We start from the raw sequence: 23797 nt of genomic DNA, 5'->3' as shown, positions 1-23797 counted from the left end.
TTGTGTGTTTGTGTACTTAAAAAATAATAATCCAATAATAAAGTATTTAAAAAAATGTAAATAGAAGATAAAGGCTATTTATTTATAATGGAAAATGAGGAAGATCATTTACTATATATTTAATCAGAAATTTCCTTAAAGGTAGAGTCAGTGATTCTGGACAGAGCTTGTTGTCAAAATCCTTTTTAGTCCAAATCAGTGAATATCTCCTCAAAAAACATATCAGTACTGTGTGTGCGCTGCAAAGAAATTAGGTGTTAATACACAGCCTAGGCTCCGTAAACTGATATGAAAACAAAGGGAACGTAAACAAAGGGGGCCTACAAGCAACAAGCTAGCCCGTTTACAGAGCCTTGGCTGTGTATAACTGTAACACTGGATCTTTTTTCAGCGCACACACAATAGTAGATTGTGAGGATATATTCACTGAATTTGATCAATAATGTTTTGACATCAGGCTTTAATGGATTGGATTGGATTTATAAAGCGCTTTTCAAGGCACTCAAAGCGCTTTCTCCAGAATCACTGACTCCAGCTTTTTTTTTATTGAGCTTAGTTTTGCTACTTAGTTTAGTTGAGTCAAAAACACACAACTACAGCAGGAAAACAATTCAAGGTGAAACCAGGCAGTTAATAAACAAGCTGACTCCATCTTTAATTTTGTGCTGATTTGTCGACTCTGTCCCAGGACGAATCAGCTCACGGCGACCCACAGCTGCCCCTCCGTTCCCCTGGGTTCTAGAAGCTGAGAGCAGAGGTTCTAAGCCCCGTATCACCACGGTTACTGCAGCTAGTGTGACAGTTCACGCCGAGAGTGACGTGTTCCTGCCCTGCAAAGCCACGGGGAGTCCTGAACCCAACATCGCATGGACCAAAGTCTCCACAGGTATGTGAGAGAAAGATGATAAAACGGCTTTAAGTTTTAAAAAAAGCGCCTTATAAATACAACATAGTTTTTTTAATCATTATTAAAGACAGGGGGAATTATGCACAAACAGCACATTTCAGAATGTAGGGAATGAGACAATCCCAGGGAAAATGCAGTGTTTGCATTCTGCTGAATAATTTCACTGTCCCCACGTCAGATCTACTGTATATCCGAATCAGAAATTGTTTATAGCCAGGTACATTCACACATATGAGGAACATATATGGGCAAGTCTAATAATGTTGAATATAGATAAAAATATTAAATATAAAAATGTATGCCAATAATATTATAAAAAGATAGATATGTGCAGTTATAAGTTATTTAAGATTAAGACCTGCGTATGTGTTTATTTTCATGACTATGTTCATATTTGGCATAATCATTAATCATTTTGTTCCCTTTATCAGGTGCTACCATCCCAGCCAACACCAAACACGGCCCCCGTTTCGAGGTCTTCAAAAATGGATCTTTCGTTATTAAAAACATCCAGGTTCAAGACAGAGGCCAGTATTTGTGCACTGCCCACAACCGGTTTGGATCGGATCGTATGGTCATCACGTTAGCTGTCCAAACGGAGTCACCCAAAATCAAACCACCCAAATCCACAGACATATCCATCTACTTCGGCAAAGGTGTCTCTCTCGACTGCCTCGCTTCGGGTAAACCACCTGCCCGGATTTCGTGGATTCTGCCCAACGGATTTTTCGTAGGTGAAATCGGGACCGTTCACACTGCCCTCGCGCCGATGTTCCTGCTTCAAAATGGAACCCTGCAAATTGTCTCTCCGAACTTCTCCAGCAAAGGGGATTATAAATGTATTGCAAGCAACGCTGCCGGCGCCGATACAATCACTTATCATCTCCATGTTGCCGCTTTGCCACCGAGCATCAGTGAAGCAACAATGGATACCGTGATCATCCCACCAGGTATAGTACAAGAAAATTGAAATTCATGTGAAAAAAATTATAATGATAAACTTCCTATAATAGTAATGTTTCCTCATGATATGGCTGGTTAAAGCGATAGTGCGTAACTTTTTCATGTGAGTGAATGTCGGTTACTTTCAAGGCATCACCAACTGAGTTGACACACAGTTGATTAAGCCTATCAGCTCCACAAAACTCTCTCTGTATTCCGAAACTGGCGCAGGAGCTCAAGAAGAGCCCAAGAAATGTTTCAGTTGTTGATTCTACTGCTAAGATAAAACCTGGATGTACAGCAGAAGGTATAAAATCCATGTGCCATCACTGAAGGATTGCCTCATGTAGCTGGACCGACAGTGTTGTTGTAATTTCTCAGAATTCCTCATGGGGGCGATATAACTTACAGAAGTTACGCACTATAGCTTAAACACATAATACAATGTTTACAATGTCATAATGAGTAATCTAAACTAATCAAATCTCATGTATCCAGACAGGAGTGTGTACGTGCACTGCTCTGTGAAGGGGGCGCCTCTGCCCATTCTGAAATGGACCCTCCCAACCGGCGTCCATGTTAAACCGTCACAGTTTGTGGGACGGAGGCTGTTTGTCTTCCCCAACGGGACTCTGTATGTGAAGAATGTTTCGCCAAATGATGCCGGGAGGTAGACAGATTTGATTGTTTATAGTATTTTCATATGATTCAGTCTTCCTGTACATGCTCAGGTTAAATCTCTACATTGGTTTTATGTTTATATTCTGGGTCTCTCATTTTTTTTAACCAAGAATGTGTTCTGAGTTACTAAACCTAGAAGACCTAGAGATATAATCCTCTCCATTTAGGTCTGATTGTTATTATTTTTTGTGGTTGGGTACATGTTCTTTAAGAATGTGAATTTTGTTTACAGTCCAGTCAACGTAATGGGAGATTTTCAAAATCAGCCTCTGGTTGCATGTAACTGAACACAGCAAAAGTTTTAAACAGATTTTACTGTTTTTTCAACCCCAAATTAGCAACATGATCATTTACAGAGCCTAGGCTGATTGTGAGGAGATATTCACTTAATTTGTACAAAAATAAAAAATTTACAAGCATTGTCCAGACAGAAAATTGCTGACTGCACCTGTAAAGTAATCAAGCCACATACAATGATCTTCTTTGCCTTTTTATCTGAGCTCTTAAACTATGAGCTAAAAAAATAAACTCACCATACTGTTATCAATCCTTCAACAGGTATGAATGTTCAGCCAGTAATGCTGTCGGCCTCGCCAAACGAACGGTCCAGCTTGAGGTGAGGGCAGATTCATCCACCTATGCCCGCCCATTGCCCCCTGCCCCTCTGCCCATCCCCCCACCCCAGCACCATGCTTCTGTGCCCTCCCGAAAACACTCTGTCTCCGCCATGTACGGGTCGGCCGTCTACCTGCACTGCCCCGAGTCCACTGGGTCAGCTAGAGGGACCTTATGGAAACTACCATCCAAGACCATCATGGAACATCGATACAGGTAATTAAGTTATGTATATTCACGAACAAGTACAATTCTGACTAAATTATTAATACATTAAAGCTATAGTGCGTGACTTCTTTCCATGTAAATGAAACATTCAAGCCATCGCCAAACCAATTGACACAAAGTTGATTAAGCCTATCAGCTCCAAAAAACTCTCTCTGTATTTCTCAGTATGGCAGCGTTTATGAAATGCCCCACGAATGCGCCCACAAAATGTTTCAGTTGTTGATTCTACTGCTGAGAAAAAACCTGGACGTACAGCAGAAGGAATCAAATCCATGCGTGATCACTGAAGGCTTAACCTCATATAGATACGCCGACAGTGTTGTTGTAAATACTCAGAATTCCTCATGCGGGCAACATTAATTACGCACTATAGCTTTAAGGTTTTAGTTCCCTTTAATCTTGACTAACCTTTAAAATCTTTTTTTTTTTTTTTTTTTTTTTAAGATATTTTTTGGGCATTTTTATGCTTTATTGACAGTGCAGAGAGACAGAGGTTAAATGGGGCAGAGAGGGGAGTAACATGCAGAGAACGACCGCGGGTGGGAATCGAACCCGGGTCTGCTGCTGGGCCCGGCCCGGGAGGGGGACGCATTACCAACTGAGCTAAACGCGCCCCCTAACCTTTCAAATCTGAACCTCATTTCTCCCCCCCCCTGTTCTGCCTGCAGTCCGGAAAGACCGATCAAAGTTTTCCGTAACGGGACTCTGAGGATTCTTCAGCTGACAGAAGTTGACGGTGGAAACTATGTTTGCATCTTTCAAAAGCCCAACGGGGAAGACATGGAACTGTTCCAGGTATTAACAGAACAGATAATGATAACTGCATGTTACGTTTGATTGTTTCCTTGATGTATAGCACTTTGGAATCCTGCTGGTTGCTGTAAAGAGCTCTTTGATAAGGGCTGTTGGTTGATTGATTGATTGAGACAGGTTCATTTAGCTGCCAATTCATGTTCATTAGTCTTTGTTTCACTCCTGACTGAGAACACTTTGTTCATTAAGTCTCCCTGCCTTGTTAATTAGTATCAAAGTCACTTTTGTAAAGACGTGCCTGTATGCCTTAATTCAAGAATCACAGAGGTGGTCGGTACTCACAGTTATGAATAAGATTCTAGTTGTTTGAGACACCCACCTTTGATATCATACGTATATAGATTTTCACTATTTTAGACCAGGTTGCTGTCGATGTATTTTACCGATGTATGTGCTTTTACAAAAACTTTCTTTCACATAAGATATGTTTTTACTCATGTATTTGCTTCATCAGCTGGATGTGTTGATGACTCCTCCCAGAATCGAACACGTGAGGACGGCACAATCCAGAATCACCTTTGGAGACAATTTCCAGGTAGCTATGAGAAGCGAGTTTATTTAAAGTGGGATCAACCCGTAAAGACATTTTCCATTTCACCAGTGTTTTCAAGTGTATTTTATAATTTTTGTTCATCATTGCATCGTACCGTACAAGTACAAGTACAAGTACAAGTACATTTCCAAAAAGCATCTTGAGTACGTTTTAATTAAAGGAAAAGCCGGACTCTTAAGAAGCTAAATGCAACTGTGTTCACCATTTATTTCCCTAACTATGTCTGTATTTGGAGCTCTGCAAAGTGGGTTTTCAAGAGCTATTTTGATGATTTGTTTTTTAAAAGCTGCCTGATTCAGTAAAAACAAAGTTAAAAGGGAGGATGGTGAAATTGAATGTAATTGGTCCATATACTGTAGTTGAGGGGGACTGTCTGATTATGATAATCTAGGAAAACAATCGATAAGATAGTTACTCAGAAATTAGCATAGATTCTTCTTTATAATAATTTTTCTACCTCACTTACTCATTCTCCCTCCTTTGTTTGAGTTAAGTTAAATTGCTTTATTTGTAAAGTTACACAAGGCTACATTGAAATGTACTTTTCACATTTCCATATCGTTTCCTTTTCAGGTTGACTGTGTTGCAACAGGCCTCCCTGATCCGGAAGTTTCCTGGAGTCTCCCGGATGGAACGTTAATCAACAACGCCCTTCAATCGGACGACAGCGGCATTCGTAACCGCCGCTACGTTATATTCGGCAACGGGACGTTACTTCTCCAGCAAATGGGAAAGAAAGACGAGGGCGACTACACCTGTTACGCCCGGAATAAACTCGGCAAAGACGAAAGAAAAGTGAGCGTGAAAGTGGGTCCCAACGCTCCGAAAATAAGATCAAAATCAGAATCTTTGGTCACCGTAAAGCTAGGACAATCGGCTACTTTTAGTTGTCAAGCAACAGGGGAACCTACACCGAAAATCATGTGGGTCTCGCCAAGAAATGACGTGATTTCGACGTCATCGCTAAAATTCCAAATCATGGACGATGGGACTTTGGTGGTGAAGAAAGTCGCCTTGTCTGATGAAGGGAAATACGCTTGTGTGGCACGAAATTCTGCTGGCGACGACGTTAAAAACATGAAACTAGAAGTTGTGCTCCAGGAGCCTTTTATCAATGGCATGAAAGGGAGTGTCTCTAGGGTTATGGCTGTGTCCTACCAAACAGCACTGCTCGATTGCAAAGTGGAAGGGAACCCCGAACCGAGAATCTTGTGGGTCACACCTTACGGCCACACGCTCACAACGCCTTACCTGGGCGGACGTTTCCAAGTCCATCGGAACGGGAGCTTGGAACTTCGAGGGGTGCGGAAAGGTGACGAAGGGAATTACATATGTCGGGCTAAAAATAATCTGGGAGAAGCCTCGCTGTTGGTTGAATTGGACGTGGCGTCAATAGCCGAGAAACCGAGTTTTGCGGTTCCTAATATCGAGATCTTACCGATAAAGCAAGATGGCGGAGGGTTGGTTCTAGAGTGCCCTGCTCGGGGGAAACCGAATCCGGAGTTTGCGTGGGTGCTACCCAACGGGACAATGTTAGCGCCCGGTGCTAAGCTACAACGCTTTATACATCATCTGGGCAATGGGACGCTACAGATCTTTCAAGTTGTCCCAAGTGATAAGGGAGTGTACCGGTGCCTGGCCAAGAATGTGGCGGGACAAGCGGAGAAACGTTATGCCCTGGAGGCCGGCAGAAAGCCATTGATCAGAGGATCTACAGGTATGTTTTTGTGTCGAAAATCCTCCATATTTTGTTCAATAAAGAGATTAAAGATGTATCCAAGCCTTTAAGTTGTTTGATCTGGTCCAAACCAGTGGATGGGTTGGTAAACGTGTTGCATTTTTCCTTGGTTTGTTTTCTCTTCAAACTATTTTTTTTAATGAACCAGAAAAACATCCCTAAAAGTCACATTAGAACATTTACTTTGCCTATTGGTTAGAACGTTTCTTATTTTTAGGGTGGTACAAGGTCCCGAAAAAAAGCCCTACATGCAAGCCCTATAAGAATTCTGGTTCAGATCAGACATTGATGCATTTCCTGCAAACTGCTAGCAAATACACATTATAATTTGGTTATTTTGTGACCAGCCTAAGACCAACCCATACATAAGGATGAAACCCAACCAAATCCATACAAACATGCTGAAAACACCCTTAAAGCATATAAACTTTATAAAGAATCAATGTTAAATCTAGTCAAATTGCCTTTCTTGTAATGCATTTAGCTGTATCAATAATTTTTCACGAAATCTACTTACTTACTCACTGATATTCCTTTTTTCCAGGTGGGATGAAGATCACTTACGGCCTCAATCTGAACCTGCCCTGTACGGTGGATGGCTGGCCCCAGGCGACCATCACATGGACCCTTCCAAACGGTCTCGTTCTGGACAAGCCCCAAACTATCGGACGGGTGTCTATCTTCGCCAACGGGACCCTCCAACTCAAGAAAGTCGCCACGTTTGACAAAGGAACCTATACGTGTCGGGCTTTTAACTCTTTCGGCTCTGCGACACTATCCTACCCAGTTGCCGTGATGGTATTCCCGCCACGAATCACCAATACTTTGACGTCAATTACTAGAGTCAACCGGGGATCGCCAGTTATGTTAAATTGTGCCGCGACTGGAATTCCCAAACCGGATATTTCGTGGACGTTGCCGGGACGTACAACGCTAGTACCACATAATCGGTACACAGCTCAAGGAGGCATTCACATGACAGAGGGGGGCACACTGGTTATACAAAACCCAATGCTTATGAACTCTGGTATCTATAAGTGTAATGCTAAAAACGCACTCGGAACAGACTTTAAATCTACTTATCTACAAGTTGTTTGAGTGAAGGGTTCATATCAAGATGCTATCCTTAAATAAACTATCAAAAACATTCAATATAGGTGGATGGGGATTTTCCCAACAGGATTGCCCAACAAAGAAACTCTGGAGAGATGTGTAAGACTTTTATTTATTTTTTATTTTTTTTTGCATTTTAAAGCTTTATTTGATAGTAGAAAGTTGAAACGGGGAGACAGAGAGAGGGGGGATGACCTGCAGTAAAGGTCCACGGGTCGTATTTGAACCCGCGACCACTGCAACAAGGCCTGAGCCAATACGGTACGCCCTCTATCCACTACGCCACCGGAGCACCCAGAGAATTGTAAGACTGCCTCAATGGTGGCTTGCATTGAGACACTTTGCAAAGCAGTTTCCTATGAACAATGAACATTTAAATGTGGACTTCAAAATTAATTCACCTTTTGTGCCTTTTAACTGCATTTTTTGGTTTTGTTCTATGGTGCATATCTCAAAGAACACTTTTATTGCTACATTTCGGACCTTAAAATGCATTTTCACTTTTTGTTGCATCCTTTAAGCTTTGCTTTGCCTTTGTTGATATCTAAATGTTATGTATAGTTATGTGTATAATTATCATTGTCTATGTAGTGGTACAATTACATTTCAAATTGGTTTTCAGCTGTACAGGGCAAATATGCAATGTCTAACGTAATTAAATACCTATCGCATACAACTATGAGATGTTTCCCCCCCAATCAAGTTTTCTACTCATGAATTCCATAGGGTGCGCCATATTTTATCACCTGTCAATATTGTATAAATGCAATCTATCCCTTTTCTTAATGGTGGGCAAGTAGTGGCTCATTATAGCGAGTAATAGTTGGGGGACACAATACATGAAACAAATGTGCACATAAAATAAATGTAAAAATATAATTTATAAGTAAAAAAAATAAAACATACAGGTACGTTTTTTTTTCATTAAGTTGTCTAAGTTTTACTACTATGTTTAATTGACAAAAGCATTGTCCTATTCAGATTGACACTGATGAGGTACAAATTGTGCATAAGACTTCGTTGAAGATCAGCAGAGGTATTTAGGCCGAGTCACACAAGCATTTTAAATGACAAAAGTTCTTGTCAAAATCAATAAATGCAAAATATGCAACAACAAAAAATTGTATATATTTTTGAGCTCAACTTGAGTGAACAAAGAATGGAAAGTCAATTCTAGTTAGTTTTTCATCTGAAAGATGTGTGGTTTACTGTGTCTGTGTGTGTGTGTGTGTGTGTGTGTGTGTGTGTGTGTGTGTGGTATGTAAATGCATCTATATTTCACTGTTGGTTTGTGTTCACTAGAATGTGAATGTCCCACTGAGTTTTGCCTCCAGACAAACAGGCCTTTGACTGCGGAAGAAGGGAGCCTTGTCAGACACAGGCATTGGGATTGTTTGACACAGCGCAAGTGTGTGTGTGTGTGTGTGTGTTTGTGTGTGTGAATGTGTATGTCTTTATATGTATGTGTGTGTGTGTGTGTGTGTGTGTGTGTGTGTGTGTATGTGTGTGTGTGTGTGTGTGTGTGTGTGCGCATATGTGTGTTTATGAGTGTGTGTGTGTGTGTTTATGAGAAAGAGAGTATGTGTGTGTCTTTGATAGGGAGAGAAAGTGAAAGTGTGTGTGAGGGATTGTTCAACACAGTGAGTGGCGTGCCAATGTCTGTATGAATGTCTGTGTGTTTGTGTAAGTGAGACATTGACTGAAAAAGGAGAAAACAAGAAAAGTGTTTTGTATATCTGTCTGCGGTTCAGTCTGATACCAACAGACGGGGTGTGTGTGTACACGTGCAGTCTGTGTGTGTGTGTGTGTGTGTGTGTGTGTGTGTGTGTGTGTATGTGTGATTGTGTGTGTGTGTGTGTGGGGCTGTGTCTTATTCAGTTCAAATGGAAGCAAAGCGGCTCTAACACACACTAGCACTTCACACAGCTAATTTTCATACGGTAAGTGATACTTTACTTATTGCATTTGCTTCATACTTCCAAGCTTATCAAATATTACGGGTATAATATCTAAACCTAGACGTAAACACCTGGCAAATGCTGTGATTATAATATTAGTTTTAGTTTTTTTTGAGTTGGCAATTTCAGTAGAGTTGGTCAACAACTGTTTTCCACAGACTGAATGCCAAGAAATACTTATGCAATATACAAGTAAAATAGAAAGAAGCAGCAACAATAAAGAATATACAATTTACATGGTAAATATATGAGCTGCAACTAGATAAAATAATAAATTTACATTAAAATTAAATAAAACTGAATGATGCAAATCCAAGAAAGTGTGCTGTTGTGAGGTGTGCATTGTAGTTGATGGTCCCTTTTCTTGTGCTCTGAGCAGGTGATCATGAGATTGATATTTTAGTGTGTTTTAAACCGAGCCATCAGGTCTGGAATCTGTCGTTGCCACATTCCCTGACGTTACGCCCACGTTGGTTAATGGAATGTGATAGTGTGACCAGCTGATTAGATCACATGACAAAGGCCCAGAGATGGTGTGAGAACAAAAAAACCTGTTTCACTTTCTCTCCCTGGTTTAAGAGACCAGTTACATCTGATATACAGCTCTGAAAAGAATTAAGAGTCCACTCCAAATGTTCAGTGTCTCTCGTTTTACTATTTATAGGCATATGCTTGAGTAGAATTAACATGTTGGTTTTATAATATAAACTACTGGCAAAATATCTACCAAATTCCAATACATCTTTTGTCATTAAGAGCATTTTCAATAAGTTATGTAGAGATGAAGATTTAAGAAAAATCCAGACTGGTCTCTTTATTTTTTTTTTCACCACTGATATATAGCCACCATCAGAGTGTTTTTATTACCATTATACTGCCAGTGCATTGTATTTGGATTAAATGCTGTTTAGAGTATTATCTGGAATCAATACTCGGTTGGCAAGTGATTTTTTTAAGGTTTCGCTCAGTCAATAATTACTAATGCAAGTACACAGTACATAGAGGACAGTATAGGCTATAGTCTACAAGTGAAAATAATACTTAAGAATATCAATACATTACTTATGGGACTGTTACACAGAAAAATAATGCTGATATTATACTAGTAGATATGCCATTATACGTTTATTATGCATGTGAGTACCATTTGAATAATGGGACAGGAACGAGGAAAAGTTCTGCTCCACAAATTGTTATTCAACTTTTTGGATCTTAAAGGTGCAGTGTGTAATATGACATCATCAAGAAAGTTCTACAAAGTTCTAGAATGCAACGCTCCCTGGGTAACCCCAACCCTTTCGAATAATAACAGAAGCTACAGTGGCCTTCAAGGACAAGAACAATTCTACATTTTAAACAATGCACCTGATGACATTCCAACTATGACACTTTCAAGATGGCGGCACTAGGCCTTGGTCCAAAATATGCAGAAATATGGACATATATGAGACCTTTTCTAAGGGAAAAAAAAATTATTCAAAACATTTTTTTCAGCTATTATGCACTAAATTAAATGTACTTATGGATATTATAATTACTTTCTACAAAATCTGCTAGGAAATAAAACCCAAACTTCTACACACTGCAGGTTTAATGTTTGTTTTTATTGGATTTGATTGTTTAAATGAAACCAAGACATCTGGTGGAGAGATCATTGACACAGACATAGACAGAGACAGAGACAGTGCTTATTCCAGTGAGCCACAAGAAACAACTGGTCTCTTTTTCAACAATGCACTGCAGTCGGCGTAAACACATTTTCATGTTTTTTGTTTGTTTGTTGTTTGAAATAAAATGTTAATCTAAAATGTAACTAAACCCTGAAGCTGTCAGATTAATATAGTGAAGTAAAATGTTCATAATTTCCCTCAACAATGTAATTATAGGGGAGAATAAAGTAGCATAGAAATGTCTCAAAATGATCTTAAAATAGCCGAATGATTACAAATCATTTTAAAATAATGTCTTACATTTTTTTAAGCATTGTTTTTCATATACGTTTTCAATGAGCAAAACAATTAAATGTTCCTCAATGGGGAAAATTAAAAATATGTTATAATTTTTTTCTATTATTATTATTTCCCTTGTCTGATCCAACGCTTCTCCCTTTAAGGCCCCGCTGAGTAACAGAGAGTATCGCTGGTATTGTTGCCTCTCCGGTCTCCTCCTTCCTTCCTTCCTTTCCCCTCCCTTCACTTACTCATCCATCCATCTATCCATCCTTCCAGCTACCACCCCTCTCCTCTCCACACATTCACGCCGACTTAAGCATCGCCTCTTCGGACACAATGACTAACGATTCCCCGGAGGACGACACCCAAGCTCCGAGCAATGGGAAAGGAATCACACCAACACCGCGAAGGAACAACGACAATGTCACTATTTTGACATCATCCATGGATTTACAAAGAGCCGGTCGTAGCAGAGCCAGCACCGCCCAATCTAGCTACACATCCTCGGTTGACTTGAGCACGTCTTGCACGTCGTCCCTGGAGCTAAGCATCCAAACGCGGATCTTTAAAATCATTGTAATAGGGGACTCTAACGTGGGGAAGACCTGCCTCACCTTCCGATTCACGGGAGGGAGCTTCCCCGACAAAACAGAGGCCACAATCGGCGTGGATTTCAGAGAGAAGGCGGTGGAGCTGGAAGGAGAGACCATCAAGGTATAATAACAGCAACACACGCACGCACAGACAGACAGACAGACAGACAGACAGGGGCTGGATGGATGGATGTTGATAATTGTTTCCTCACTCCACCCACTCCTCCTCCTTTTCGTATTGTTGATCATCAGCAAAGTCGATTAGCTCACACACACACACACACACACACACACACACACACACACACACACACACACACACACACACACACACACACACACACACACACACACACACACAGGACCAATTCTATCATTGTATTCCCTCAATCAACACAATAGCTTCCATCAGAATACATTTCACTGAGCTTGTCTTTAGGGATATATTTTTTTAATTAAAACTGAAATGATACAAGTAGGAGAAATCTAAAGCATCATGTCATCATTATGTTTTATTATTTAATAGGATATTGCCACTTTAATCTTGATCATTAGCCTACTAGTGTTATTGCATTTGAATGTAGTATTAAGCCTCTAATGCTTTGGAATTATTGTTTTAATACGTAATGATTGAAACCGAAATGAAATCTAACACACGGGCTTTGTGTGTCAGTGTCATGGTCAGTGTTGGGGCGACTGTGGCTCAGGTGGTAGAGCGTGTCGGCCGATGATCAAAGGGTTGGAGGTTCGATCCCCGCCCTGCCACTTGTGTCATAGTTGTTCTGTCCTTGGGCAAGACACTTCACCCACCTTGCCTCGTGTGAATGTCGATAGTTAGCCTGCTATCGGTGTATGAATGAGTGTGTGAATGGTAACGTGTAAATGGGAACAGGTCTCCCTTGCAAAAGAGTCTCCGGTCTAAATGGGATTTACCTGTATAAATAAAGGTTTGAGTGTAGCCTATGGAAGAAAAGGATAACATTGAAAGTCATTTGTTTTTCCAAATGGGTCTTTGGGGAAAAATGTTATACGGTGAAATAAATATTTTCGTTACAGGTTTGACAACAGATCAGAACAGATGTTTTAGTAATGCTAGTGAAATCTCTCTCTGACATACATTTGAACCTTTATTAAGTCAGTGGTTGCTTGGAAAATATTAATTCAATCCACAGATACAAGATAAAGCTTTATTTCAGACACAGGTCCATATAACACATCATACAGTATAAAAAGGAGATTCAAAAATACATAGACATTAATAAATTACATATTGGTCTATATGATATGCAGGCTATTGCACCAATGCTGTCTTAACCTAGACGTGTATAGCAGCTTTTCAGAGGGCTGACTAGGGCTAAAATTATGTTGTTCTATGACTTGTCCAAGCGACATAGACCTAAACATCCGTTGTCTTAAGAGTGCCTCACAGGTTGGCACTCAAACACATACTTACAGGGGATCTGCTATTTATGCCAGGGTCCCTGAAAACACATTTTGGCTCTAAAAAAGCATTTATGTCCATTTCAAGTTTTTAGTGGAGTGATCAATTGGTCAATCATCATATCAGTCACAACTAAGTCTACACAATTAAACCAACAGCATTGGGAATGTACACTATTATTGATTTCATTTAATCTTGCCCCTTGTAAAGCACTTTGAATGGCCTTGTGTCTGAATTGTGCTATAGAAATACACTTGCCTTGCCTATTGAATTGTATTAAAAACAAGCTAATGATTTCCAACATTCTTAGTAGCAATACATGATTGCAGAGGACACCAAATCTATTCAAGACTCCGACTGTATAGTGAAAGGTCAATGAAAGTATCATGGATATAATATAGGTCAAGAGTTAAGTGTTTCTAGATTATTAATTCATTGGATGCTGCATGACTAGGGCACATTATCTGCTGTGTAACGATCATACCTTTCCCCACCTTGCATTCAACCTCTATATATATCACACACACAAACACACACACACACACAGACAGACAGACAGACAGACAGACAGACAGACAGACAGACAGACAGACAGACAGACAGACAGACAGACAGACAGACAGACGCACACACACACACACACACACACACTTGTAGCCCCCCCCCCTTCTGTCCCAATAGACAGTCTGTCTGCAACCTCCAGATGCCCGCTAATGCTGACTCACACAAACACACACACGCACACACACACACACACACACACACACACACACACACACACACACACACACACACACACACACACACACACACTCTCATAAAAACACTGTACACTAAACCTACACACACACACACACTCTCATAAAAACACTGTACACTAAACCTATCAGGTCAGTGTGTGAATCATTTATTTTATCTCTCATTCCAACACTCGTACAGTACAATCTTCTTTTTTATTGTTTTCTACGCGTCAATAATCTGGCTCCGTTGCTGCCGTTAAATCTGGTTATGTGAATGTAAATAGCACATTAAGATTGGGGCAATAATTATAGATTTTGTCATCTAGATGATCCAGGTTCGAGTTATTTACTCCTGCGCTGTAGTTGCTGTAAATGAAGCTCTTCTTTGTCTTCAAAGGTGCTACGAGGAACTTTTTAAATATTTCTGAAACAGTCTAATTTTTCCTCTGATGATCATAGATTACATGTAACAGCAAACGAGACCACCAGTGCAAAGAATGCTATTTTTAAATAGTTTTTCTTGATGCCTTTGTCATGGGTATTCGCTCACCCAGGACCAACAGCTGGCAAAGTAACATCACTACCGCTTTTGTCCAAAGGGGGCGCAAGAATGAACAAAAACTGAAAGTGCCTCGGAGCACCTTTATTAGTCTTTGGAAAAAAAGCTAAATAGCTTGATGACTGTTGGTCCGATAAGCATAAATGTTGTTGCGCATATTAATAGAGGTTGATTCATAATCATCGGTGAACTCCTCCTGACCTATGATGGGGGGGGGGGGGGGGGGGACAGTTCCCTCCAAGAATGATCAGCATCTAATGGACAGATTGCCATGACATTGTCACAATTACACTCCTAAGGAAACATGCCATTCAAAGTTCAAGACCAGTGATTTAAAAAAAAACAATGTGTATACTGAAGAGTCTCTCATTAAAGTCCTACTTCACCAATTGGAATATGAAGGTGTATTGAACTCGGAGATCCTATTTAGTATAAATGTGCAAAAAATAAATAAATCGGATCATCCTAGCCTGAGAAAAGGCAGAAAGAGTGTTTTATGGTCACACTGTCTAACACTGTAGTTTCCTTCTTGTGACATCACAGTAAGGGTTAGAATTAACAGGACAGCTGGGCCAAGGGAATATTTAGGGAAGACTGAGGGAAGAAAAACCTGATTCATTATATTATAATAGTGATTTTATAATGATAGAACGCCGGTTCCGTATGGGTGAAGTATTCCTTTAAGTAATTCCTATACAGTATGTTAATCCTGTTATAAATGAACTGCACGTTTTGATAGAGCTGGTTTTTATAGCCCTTTTTAAGCCCTATAGTACATCAGTGAAGCAGTTGATACTCAAACAATCACAGATCCACCATAGAGGCAATGAAATCACCATCTGGATGAAACACACAAACACACATGATTTCAGCTTCCTGACTCAGCTCTGGTAATTAACGAACCATGAAAGCCTGCAGGATCTAAAACAACAGCCTGCTGCTTGGAAATGTTAAATTCTCACACAAAACTAAATCAAAACACCAGCGTTGGCACAAATTATACGACACAAATTTGAATAAAAATAAATCTTATCCTTAAAGGTGCAGTGTGTAATATGACATCATCAAGAAAGTTCTACAAAGTTCTAGAATGCAACGCTCCCTGGGTAACCCCACCCCTTTCGAATAATAACAGAAGCTACAGTGGCCTTCAAGGACAAGAACAATTCTAAATTTTAAACAATGCACCTGATGACATTCCAACTATGACACTTTCAAGATGGCGGCACTAGGCCTTGGTCCAAAATATGCAGAAATATGGACATATATGAGACCCTTTCTAAGGGAAAAAAAATTATTCAAAACATTTTTGTTCAGCTATTATGCACTAAATTAAATGTACTTCTGGATATTATAATTACTTTCTACAAAATCTGCTAGGAAATAAAACCCAACATTCTACACACTGCAGGTTTAAAGGTGGCTTGACGGGACTTGCAATTCTTTCAAAATAGGAAGTAATCCGGGGCATTTAAAAACGTTCGCCCTCCAATCACATTTCATTTGAATTTATCTACTTTTTACTTTTTATTCTATTTTTTTACACTGTTTTTACTGTTTATCTTTATCTTATTCTACTTTATTATTAGGGGGCCAAGCCCGAGTAGGGCTGGGACCGCGTTTTGCAGAGCAACGCGGTTCCCAAGCCCTGCGGGGCAGGGAACCCTATTGTTTTTGTTGGGCCTTTTATTATTATTATTATTATTATTATTCCATGTTTAGAAGTGGTGCTGCAGCCCAAACCGTAAAGGGTTGGGACATGCCACTTGCAGCACTAGTTCAGACCCCCGGTCTCTCAGCATACAAAAAAATTCAGACATCCCAGCCACTAGGTGGCGCCACAACAAAGGAAAACGCGTTTTGGGCTATAACTTCCACACCGAAAGTCCGACAGTCAAAAACTTTACATCCACAGATGCCCACAAGTCAGCTGCATCTTTTGAGATAGGCCACGCCCATTTGCGTATATATACATTTTTCGCTACATCGCAAAAACTGTGTCAGTCACCAAAACATACTCCTCCTACAGTTTTCGCCCGATTTGGACGAAACCAAAAGCATTATGCTCTACCGACTCCCACGAGCAAAGGAAGGTCAAATAATTTTTCTACGACCATCGGAAGACCAAACGGTAGCGCTTTAAATATTTGCGAAAATTCCTTAAAAAAAAAAAAAAAGGGCATTTTCTTGAAACTGAAGGGAGACTATCATGGGGCATACCTGAGCCTATGGCAAAAATATGGGCAAGAAATTCCTATGTGGGCCGGACTTATTAAAAAAGAGAGTTTTTAAATTATTTTGCCTGTTTTCGCCATTTTCTAAGTCTTTAGGCGGGAAAATGGGAAAATTCAAAAAAGTGTCTTTACAATGGAGAGGTTGACAATTTGATTTTGCTATAACTCCCCAACCGAACATCGCACATTCAAAAACTTGACATCCACTTGTTTGGTACATTGAGCTGCATCTTTCTATCTAACGTAGTTTTGCGAATGTCATCCATAGGGGGCGCCAAAACCACAAAAAGCAAAGAAAACACGTTTGGGGCTATAACTCCCACACCCAACATCGCACATTCAAAAACTTTACATCTCCGGATTCCGTGAAGCGAGGGGCCGGCGCCGCGGACGACAACGCCCGATCCCGAGTCGCGTGGGAGGCTTGGCCCCCGTTCACAACTGCTTGCAGTTCTAGTTATTATTGTTCCTATTGCACCGTGGCTCAGAGACAAGCGCCATTTTGATCCTCATGTTCGCCTGTATATTTTAAGAATTGACAATAAAGTTGACTTGATACTTGATCATTGAATTAACTTTGCCAGTCAGCCTTCATAAGATTTGGCAAATCAGTCCAAATGTAATGTTTTATTTCCCTTTATTTAACCCTGCAATTGGACCTGCCTCCTATGTCACTATTGACACACTATAAATGTTGCACACAGCACAGACTAGACCGGCCCTGACGCCTTTATTATTGATTAAGCAGAAAAAGGCCTTGATGCTATAGAGCAGTCTCTCTGGCAGTGGTGGATGATGCCATCTTTAGTGACTAGTTTCTTGTCCTTGAAGGCCACCATAGCTTCTGTAAATTCTCCCAAAAGGGAGGGGTTAGCAAGGGAGCGTTGCAATTTAGAACATTCACCACTAGATAGCGCTCAAATACTCCCATATTACACACTCTACCTTTAAATACAATAGCAATAGGTTTCTAGTTTAAATGATTTTCCTATGTTTTATACATTTTTGTCTTTGTTTTATATCTGTTTTGTTAAGTTTGGTATGGATTTGTTTGTTTGACTTTAAAATACCAAAAAAAAATAATATAGCAAAGGAAAGTACTTTTCTCACCTAAATCATATTCAAAACACATAATCTTAATGTTATCTCGTCTATCTTTTACATGTGCAGGTATGGTACACAGAATGCCGCTATTATACTCCAATATTACACACTGTACCCAGGGCTGCTTTTACCTGCCATTAGGCCCTGGGGCTGAGAGGTTTTGTAGGCCCCCCCGGGCGGCGGTCTTACAATACAGATGCGTTAAAGCCATGTTAGTCTACACCACAATATCTCTATTGATGAAATACAAAATCACTTAAGGTAACATGTACTTAAACCCCTCCTGGTCTAGTGACTTTTAATAACCAAACACACATGGTTGGTTACAGTGTTTTTCCAAGTTATTGAAGAGACAGCGGTGGGGACCCAGGACCTTCTAGGGGGGTCCGGGGGCATGCCCCCCCGGAAGAAAAATGTGAACCTTTTAAAGTAAAATGCATCAATCTGGTGCACTTTGAGAAGAAAACTAAGGCTAAATCAACTGTGTCCTATGTGAGCTATTTTCTGAAATAATTTGGAGACACAGAAATACCAAAAAGCAGAAACAAAAATATACAGGTTTAAAAAATCCAGTCAGTCAGCATTCCAATTTTTTTTTTATAATCCCTTATCCCAAAGCTACTTCTCTCTTTGAATTCTTCATTTTGTTTTTAATGGCTCATCTCAATATAGGCCCTTGATCTGCGTTGCCCCGAACAATGTTATTTAAACAAAAATAACAAAAATGTACTGGTGAATGATAGGCCCCTTGATCTTCGTAGGCCAAAAATAATGTGATTTTTTTTCCTTTTTCTTTACTGGTTCATGATGGGCCCCTGATCTCTCTACGCCCCCCTAAAATCAGTGGCCTATCATGAGCCAGTCAATAATTAATTTAAATGACAATGTGCGGGGCCTTCTTAGATCAGGGGCCTATATTGAGACAGTAAAAAAAAAGCCCCTGATCCTTGTAGGCCCTGGGGCTTCAGCCCAGGTAAGCCCGTGCATTAAGGCGGCCCTGACTGTACCTTTAAAATCAGCAACAACGGTACTCACTTTTATCACCTAAATCATATCAAAACACATAATCTTAAAGGAATACTTCAGCCTTCTATCATTATAACATCGCCATTATAATATAATGAATGAGGTTTTTCTTCCCTCAGTCTTCCCTTGGCCCAGCTGTCCTGTTAATCCTAACCCTACATTTTTACTGAAGTGATGTCACATTAGTCAAATGTAGGGTTAGACAGTGAGACCAGAGAACACTCTTTCTGCCTTTTCTCAGGCTAGGATGACCTGATTTCTAAAATGTTTGCACACTTATACTACATAGGATCTCAGAGTTCAATACACCTTCATATTCCCACCGGTGAAGTAGGTCTTTAATGTTATGTTGTCTATCTCTTACAGGTGCAGGTTTGGGACACAGCCGGCCAGGAGCGGTTTCGTAAGTCCATGGTGGAACACTACTACCGCAACGTCCACGCTGTGGTGTTTGTGTATGACGTCACCAAAATGAACTCATTCCGGAACCTACAGACGTGGATAGAGGTGGGTGACTCACTCAGTGCAGTGCAAAAAATGTCCTCACAAGTATAGCCGTACAAACGTGTGTGTGTGTGTGTGTGTGTGTGTGTGTGTGTGTGTGTGTGTGTGTGTGTGTGTGTGAGTGAGTGAGTGAGTGAGTGAGTGAGTGAGTGAGTGAGTGAGTGAGTGAGTGAGTGAGTGAGTGAGTGAGTGAGTGAGTGAGTGAGTGAGTGAGTGAGTGAATGAGTGAGTCAGAGAGTGAGTGAGTGAGTGAGTGAGTGAGTGAGTGAGTGAGTGAGTGAGTGAGTGAGTGAGTGTGTGTGTGTGTGTTAGAGAGCTCCTAGCAGTCCAATTTATTAAACCTGTGTCTTTTCGAATTGCAATCACTTAATGTTTTTTTTCTGGCACCAGCATCTTAGAATGACTGAAATTGGCACTGAAGTAAAATGAATCAGAATAGACTTAAAATGCATCCCTACTTCATTCTATCATGTTTCAACTGTTGTGAAAAAAGTTGGTATTTTTCCAGTTTGCCCATTAGTTTTTAACCCAAAGACTATCTATTAGCCGTTGGTTGACACAATGATGTTCTCATTACAAAGTGGGGTTTGCGTCTCTGAATGCAAATGCTGCTGTAAGCGACGCGGGCCAACAAAGCCCTGACTGATCACTTAGAAAATGAATTATTCAAAGTGGTTTGTGTATCTGTGTTTGTAGGAAAAATCTTTGCAATGTCATGTGAGCTACAATACTGCTAATAATATAACATCTTACACACTGGCACTTAGGCTACTTTTTGTTTTATGAAGAATTACAATTTAAAATTGTAGTTATTAGAATTTGCTTCAGGGTTAATAATTGCAATTCAATAAGTAGTTGTGTTACACATGTTAGTTTTACTTTTGTAGTTTAAAGGTGGAGTCAGCAATTCTGGCAAATGATTGTTGTGAAAATCACTTTTTTTCCTTTGTCATGGATACGCTCACCCAGGAACAACAGCATGGCATAGTAAAAACACTACCGCCTTTGTCCAAAGGGGGAGCAAGAATTAACACAAACTGAAAGTCCCTCGGAGCACCTTTAAGTGGATATTGCCATATAGTTTATAAGGTTAAAGGTTTGTTATGAAGCTTTATTACGTTGTGTTTACAGGAGTGTAACGGCCATCGGGTTTCTGCGTCAGTTCCTCGAGTCCTGGTGGGAAACAAGTGTGACCTGGTGGATCAAATACAGGTGAGTGCACTTAAAGGGACAGTGTGTAGTATAGAATGTATTGGTATTTTTCAGAACAGACTTGATATAAATGGTGTGGAGGCCAAGTCGAAGCTTTAAGCCCCGAGATGCTGTACCGCGGAATACCTTCTTGAAGCATCTTTCCTTGGTTGTTATGAATGAGTCAGAGTTGTGTTTGCAATTAAAACCATCCGTTCGGTTTATTTTACTAAGCAGTGATTACAAACATATTCCCTTGCTGCAGCCAAGTTGTATGGCGTGCTACGTGACTGTGTGTAAAGACGGTCCAAAAACGTTTGTCTTCCAGGTAGCAAACTTATATAGACCCCTGATTGGCTCTTCCAAATGGTATAACACTGTATATACAAGTATGTTTTAATAATTGTATAATTGCTTGAAAATTAAAAAAAAAAATTTAACCTTAGAATGAGCCTTTTATATCTACATAGGGGATGCACCGCGATGTTTCTACAGTAGCACAGAACGGACAAACTTAACGGCCTTACGTGTTTTTATATATAGTGGGCGTCCTGGGGAAATGCACCTGTTGGAAGACCAAGAAGAAGAAGTACCTTAGAATAAATAACTAAATACACCTTCACCTCATCACTTGATATTGTGGAAAGACTTGAGGCAGTGGTGAATGATCCCATCTTTAGTGACTAAAGCTTCTTGTCCTTGAAGACCACCGTAGCATTTTTGTACCGCTAGATGCCAAAATACACCTTTAAACAGGGACCACAACACAACACTTAACCAATGCTAGTATCAACCTCCTTAAAATGATTCGAACAAGGATTTTTCAAACAAAATTTGTGTGTTTTTTTTCGCAGGTCCCTTCCAACATGGCGTTGAAATTCGCAGACTCCCACAACATGCTTCTGTTCGAGACGTCTGCGAAGGACCCGAAAGAGAGTCAGAACGTGGACTCCATCTTTATGGCGCTCGCCTGTCGACTCAAAGCCCAGAAAAAGCTCCTGTATCGGGACGTGGAGAGAGAGGACGGCAGGGTGCGGCTTTCACAACAGACTGAAACAAAGAGTAATTGTCCATGTTGAAAAAAAGAAAGAAAAGAAATCGTAGTAGTGGGCATAATGGAAGGGTGAAGAGTTACTGTACATCTTAAAATAGGGGTGATGGGAGAGTGAAGCTAATTAAAGCTATAGTGCGTAACTTATGTCGCCCCTCATGAGGAAGGTGGGAGGCATAAATGGAAGGGAAATGAGAATATTTACTGTGCATTGGGAGAGAAAGAGGATGAGATTGAGGCTAGGATAAAAGTGCTACAATTTAAGTGCAGCTAAGAACAGAATGGTTGTGGTTGCCACAAGAAAAAAAAGGAGTTTTAAGCATTAAAGCTATAGCGTGTAACTTCTGTTGCCCCCATGAGGAGTTCTGAGTAATTACAACAACACTGTCTCTCAGCGAATTTACACCTGGTCACGCATTGATTTTATTCCTTCTGCTGTGTGTCCAGGTTTTCTCCAAGCAGTAGAATCAACAACTGAAATATTTCTTGGGATTTTTCTGAGCTCCTGCACCAGTTTGTAAACGCTGCCATACTGAGAAATACAGAGAGAGTTTTGTGGAGCTGATAATAGGCTTGATCAACTTTTTTGTCAACTCATTTTGCGGTGGCTTGAATGTAACCAACATTCATTCATATGCAAAAGTTACGCACTATAGCTTTGAGGAAGAGGAGGGTGTGGGCGGAAGTGATAATGAGACTGTGTTGCCTTTTTCGACCACAGTAGTGTGTAGAAATGCTTCCATGTATTCAGACAAAGACAGAAACGGAGTAAACAAACTATCAGTGTGCCCGGTGCACAGGCAAACACAACACAACACAACACTAACATACAGTATCTCACAAAAGTGAGTACACCCCTAACATTTCTTCAAATATTTCATTATATCTTTCCATGCGACAACACTGAATAAATGACACTTTGATACAATGTCAAGTAGTCAGTGTACAGCTTGTATAACAGTGTAAATTTACTGTCCCCTCAAAATAACTCGACACACAGCCATTAATGTCTAAACTGCTGGCAACAAAAGTGAGTACACCCCTAAGAAAAAATGTCCAAATTGGGCCCAAAGTGTCAATATTTTGTTTTGCCACCATTATTTTCTAGCACTGCCTTAACCCTCTTGGGCATGTAGTTCACTAGAGCTTCACAGGTTGCAACTGGAACCCTTTTCTACCCATTCATGACGACATCAAGGAGCTAGTGGATATTAGAGACCTTGCGCTCCTCCATCTCTCGTTTGAGGATGCCCCAAAGATGCTCAATAGGGTTTAAGACTGGAGACATGCTTGGCCAGTCCATAACCTTTACCCTCAGCTTCTTTAGCAAGCCAGTGGTCGTTCGGAGGGGTGTTTGGGGTCGTTATCATGTTGCAGTACTGCCCTGCGGCCCAGTTTATGAAGGGAGGGGATCATGCTCTGCTTCAGTATGTCACAGTACATGTTAGAATTCAATGAACTGTAGATCCCCAGTGCTGGCAGCACTCATGCAGCCCCAGACCATGACACTCCAACCACCATGCTTGACTCTAGGCAAGACACACTTGTCTTTGTACTCCTCACCTGGTTGCCGCTCCACACTCTTAACACCATCTGAACCAAATAAATGTATTTTGGTCTCATCAGACCACAGGACATGGTTGCAGTAATCCATGTCCGTAGTCTGTTTGTCTTCAGCAAACTTTTTGTGGGGTTTCTTGTGCATCATCTTTAGAATAGGCTTCCTTCTGGGATGACAGCCATGCAGACCAGTATGATGCAGAGTGCGGCGTATGGTCTGAGCACTGACAGGTTGACCCCCCCACCCCTTCAAGCCCTTAAGCAATGCTGGCAGCACTCATACGTCTATTTTCC

The 23797-nt window shown here is 40.5% G+C and overlaps 2 protein-coding genes across 2 annotated transcripts in view; both read left to right on the top strand.

The window, feature by feature from the left end:
- Positions 1-8514, top strand: part of LOC307256606 (matrix-remodeling-associated protein 5) — a 34323-nt gene extending 25809 nt beyond the window's left edge. The window contains exons 10-17 of the mRNA XM_080035637.1: positions 689-886; positions 1339-1857; positions 2348-2519; positions 3089-3361; positions 4042-4168; positions 4641-4721; positions 5313-6456; positions 7022-8514. Coding sequence (XP_079891763.1) covers positions 689-886; positions 1339-1857; positions 2348-2519; positions 3089-3361; positions 4042-4168; positions 4641-4721; positions 5313-6456; positions 7022-7575 — 3068 coding nt within the window. The 3' untranslated portion in view covers positions 7576-8514. The remainder of the gene's footprint in view (positions 1-688; positions 887-1338; positions 1858-2347; positions 2520-3088; positions 3362-4041; positions 4169-4640; positions 4722-5312; positions 6457-7021) is intronic.
- Positions 8515-11836: 3322 nt separating this feature from the next.
- rab33a (RAB33A, member RAS oncogene family) lies at positions 11837-21971 on the top strand (the record flags this gene model as incomplete). The annotated part of the gene is made up of 4 exons (XM_080036110.1): positions 11837-12214; positions 19564-19704; positions 20833-20913; positions 21747-21971. 4 exons carry the CDS (start codon positions 11837-11839, stop codon positions 21969-21971), a joined length of 825 nt encoding a protein of 274 aa, XP_079892236.1.
- Between the last annotated feature and the right edge of the window lie 1826 nt (positions 21972-23797).

Source organism: Ammodytes marinus (assembly GCF_949987685.1).
Source record: "Ammodytes marinus genome assembly, chromosome: 10".
NCBI lineage: Eukaryota > Metazoa > Chordata > Actinopteri > Uranoscopiformes > Ammodytidae > Ammodytes > Ammodytes marinus.
Note: the sequence above shows the minus strand (reverse complement) of the source record. Positions and strands in the feature narration are given on the sequence as shown.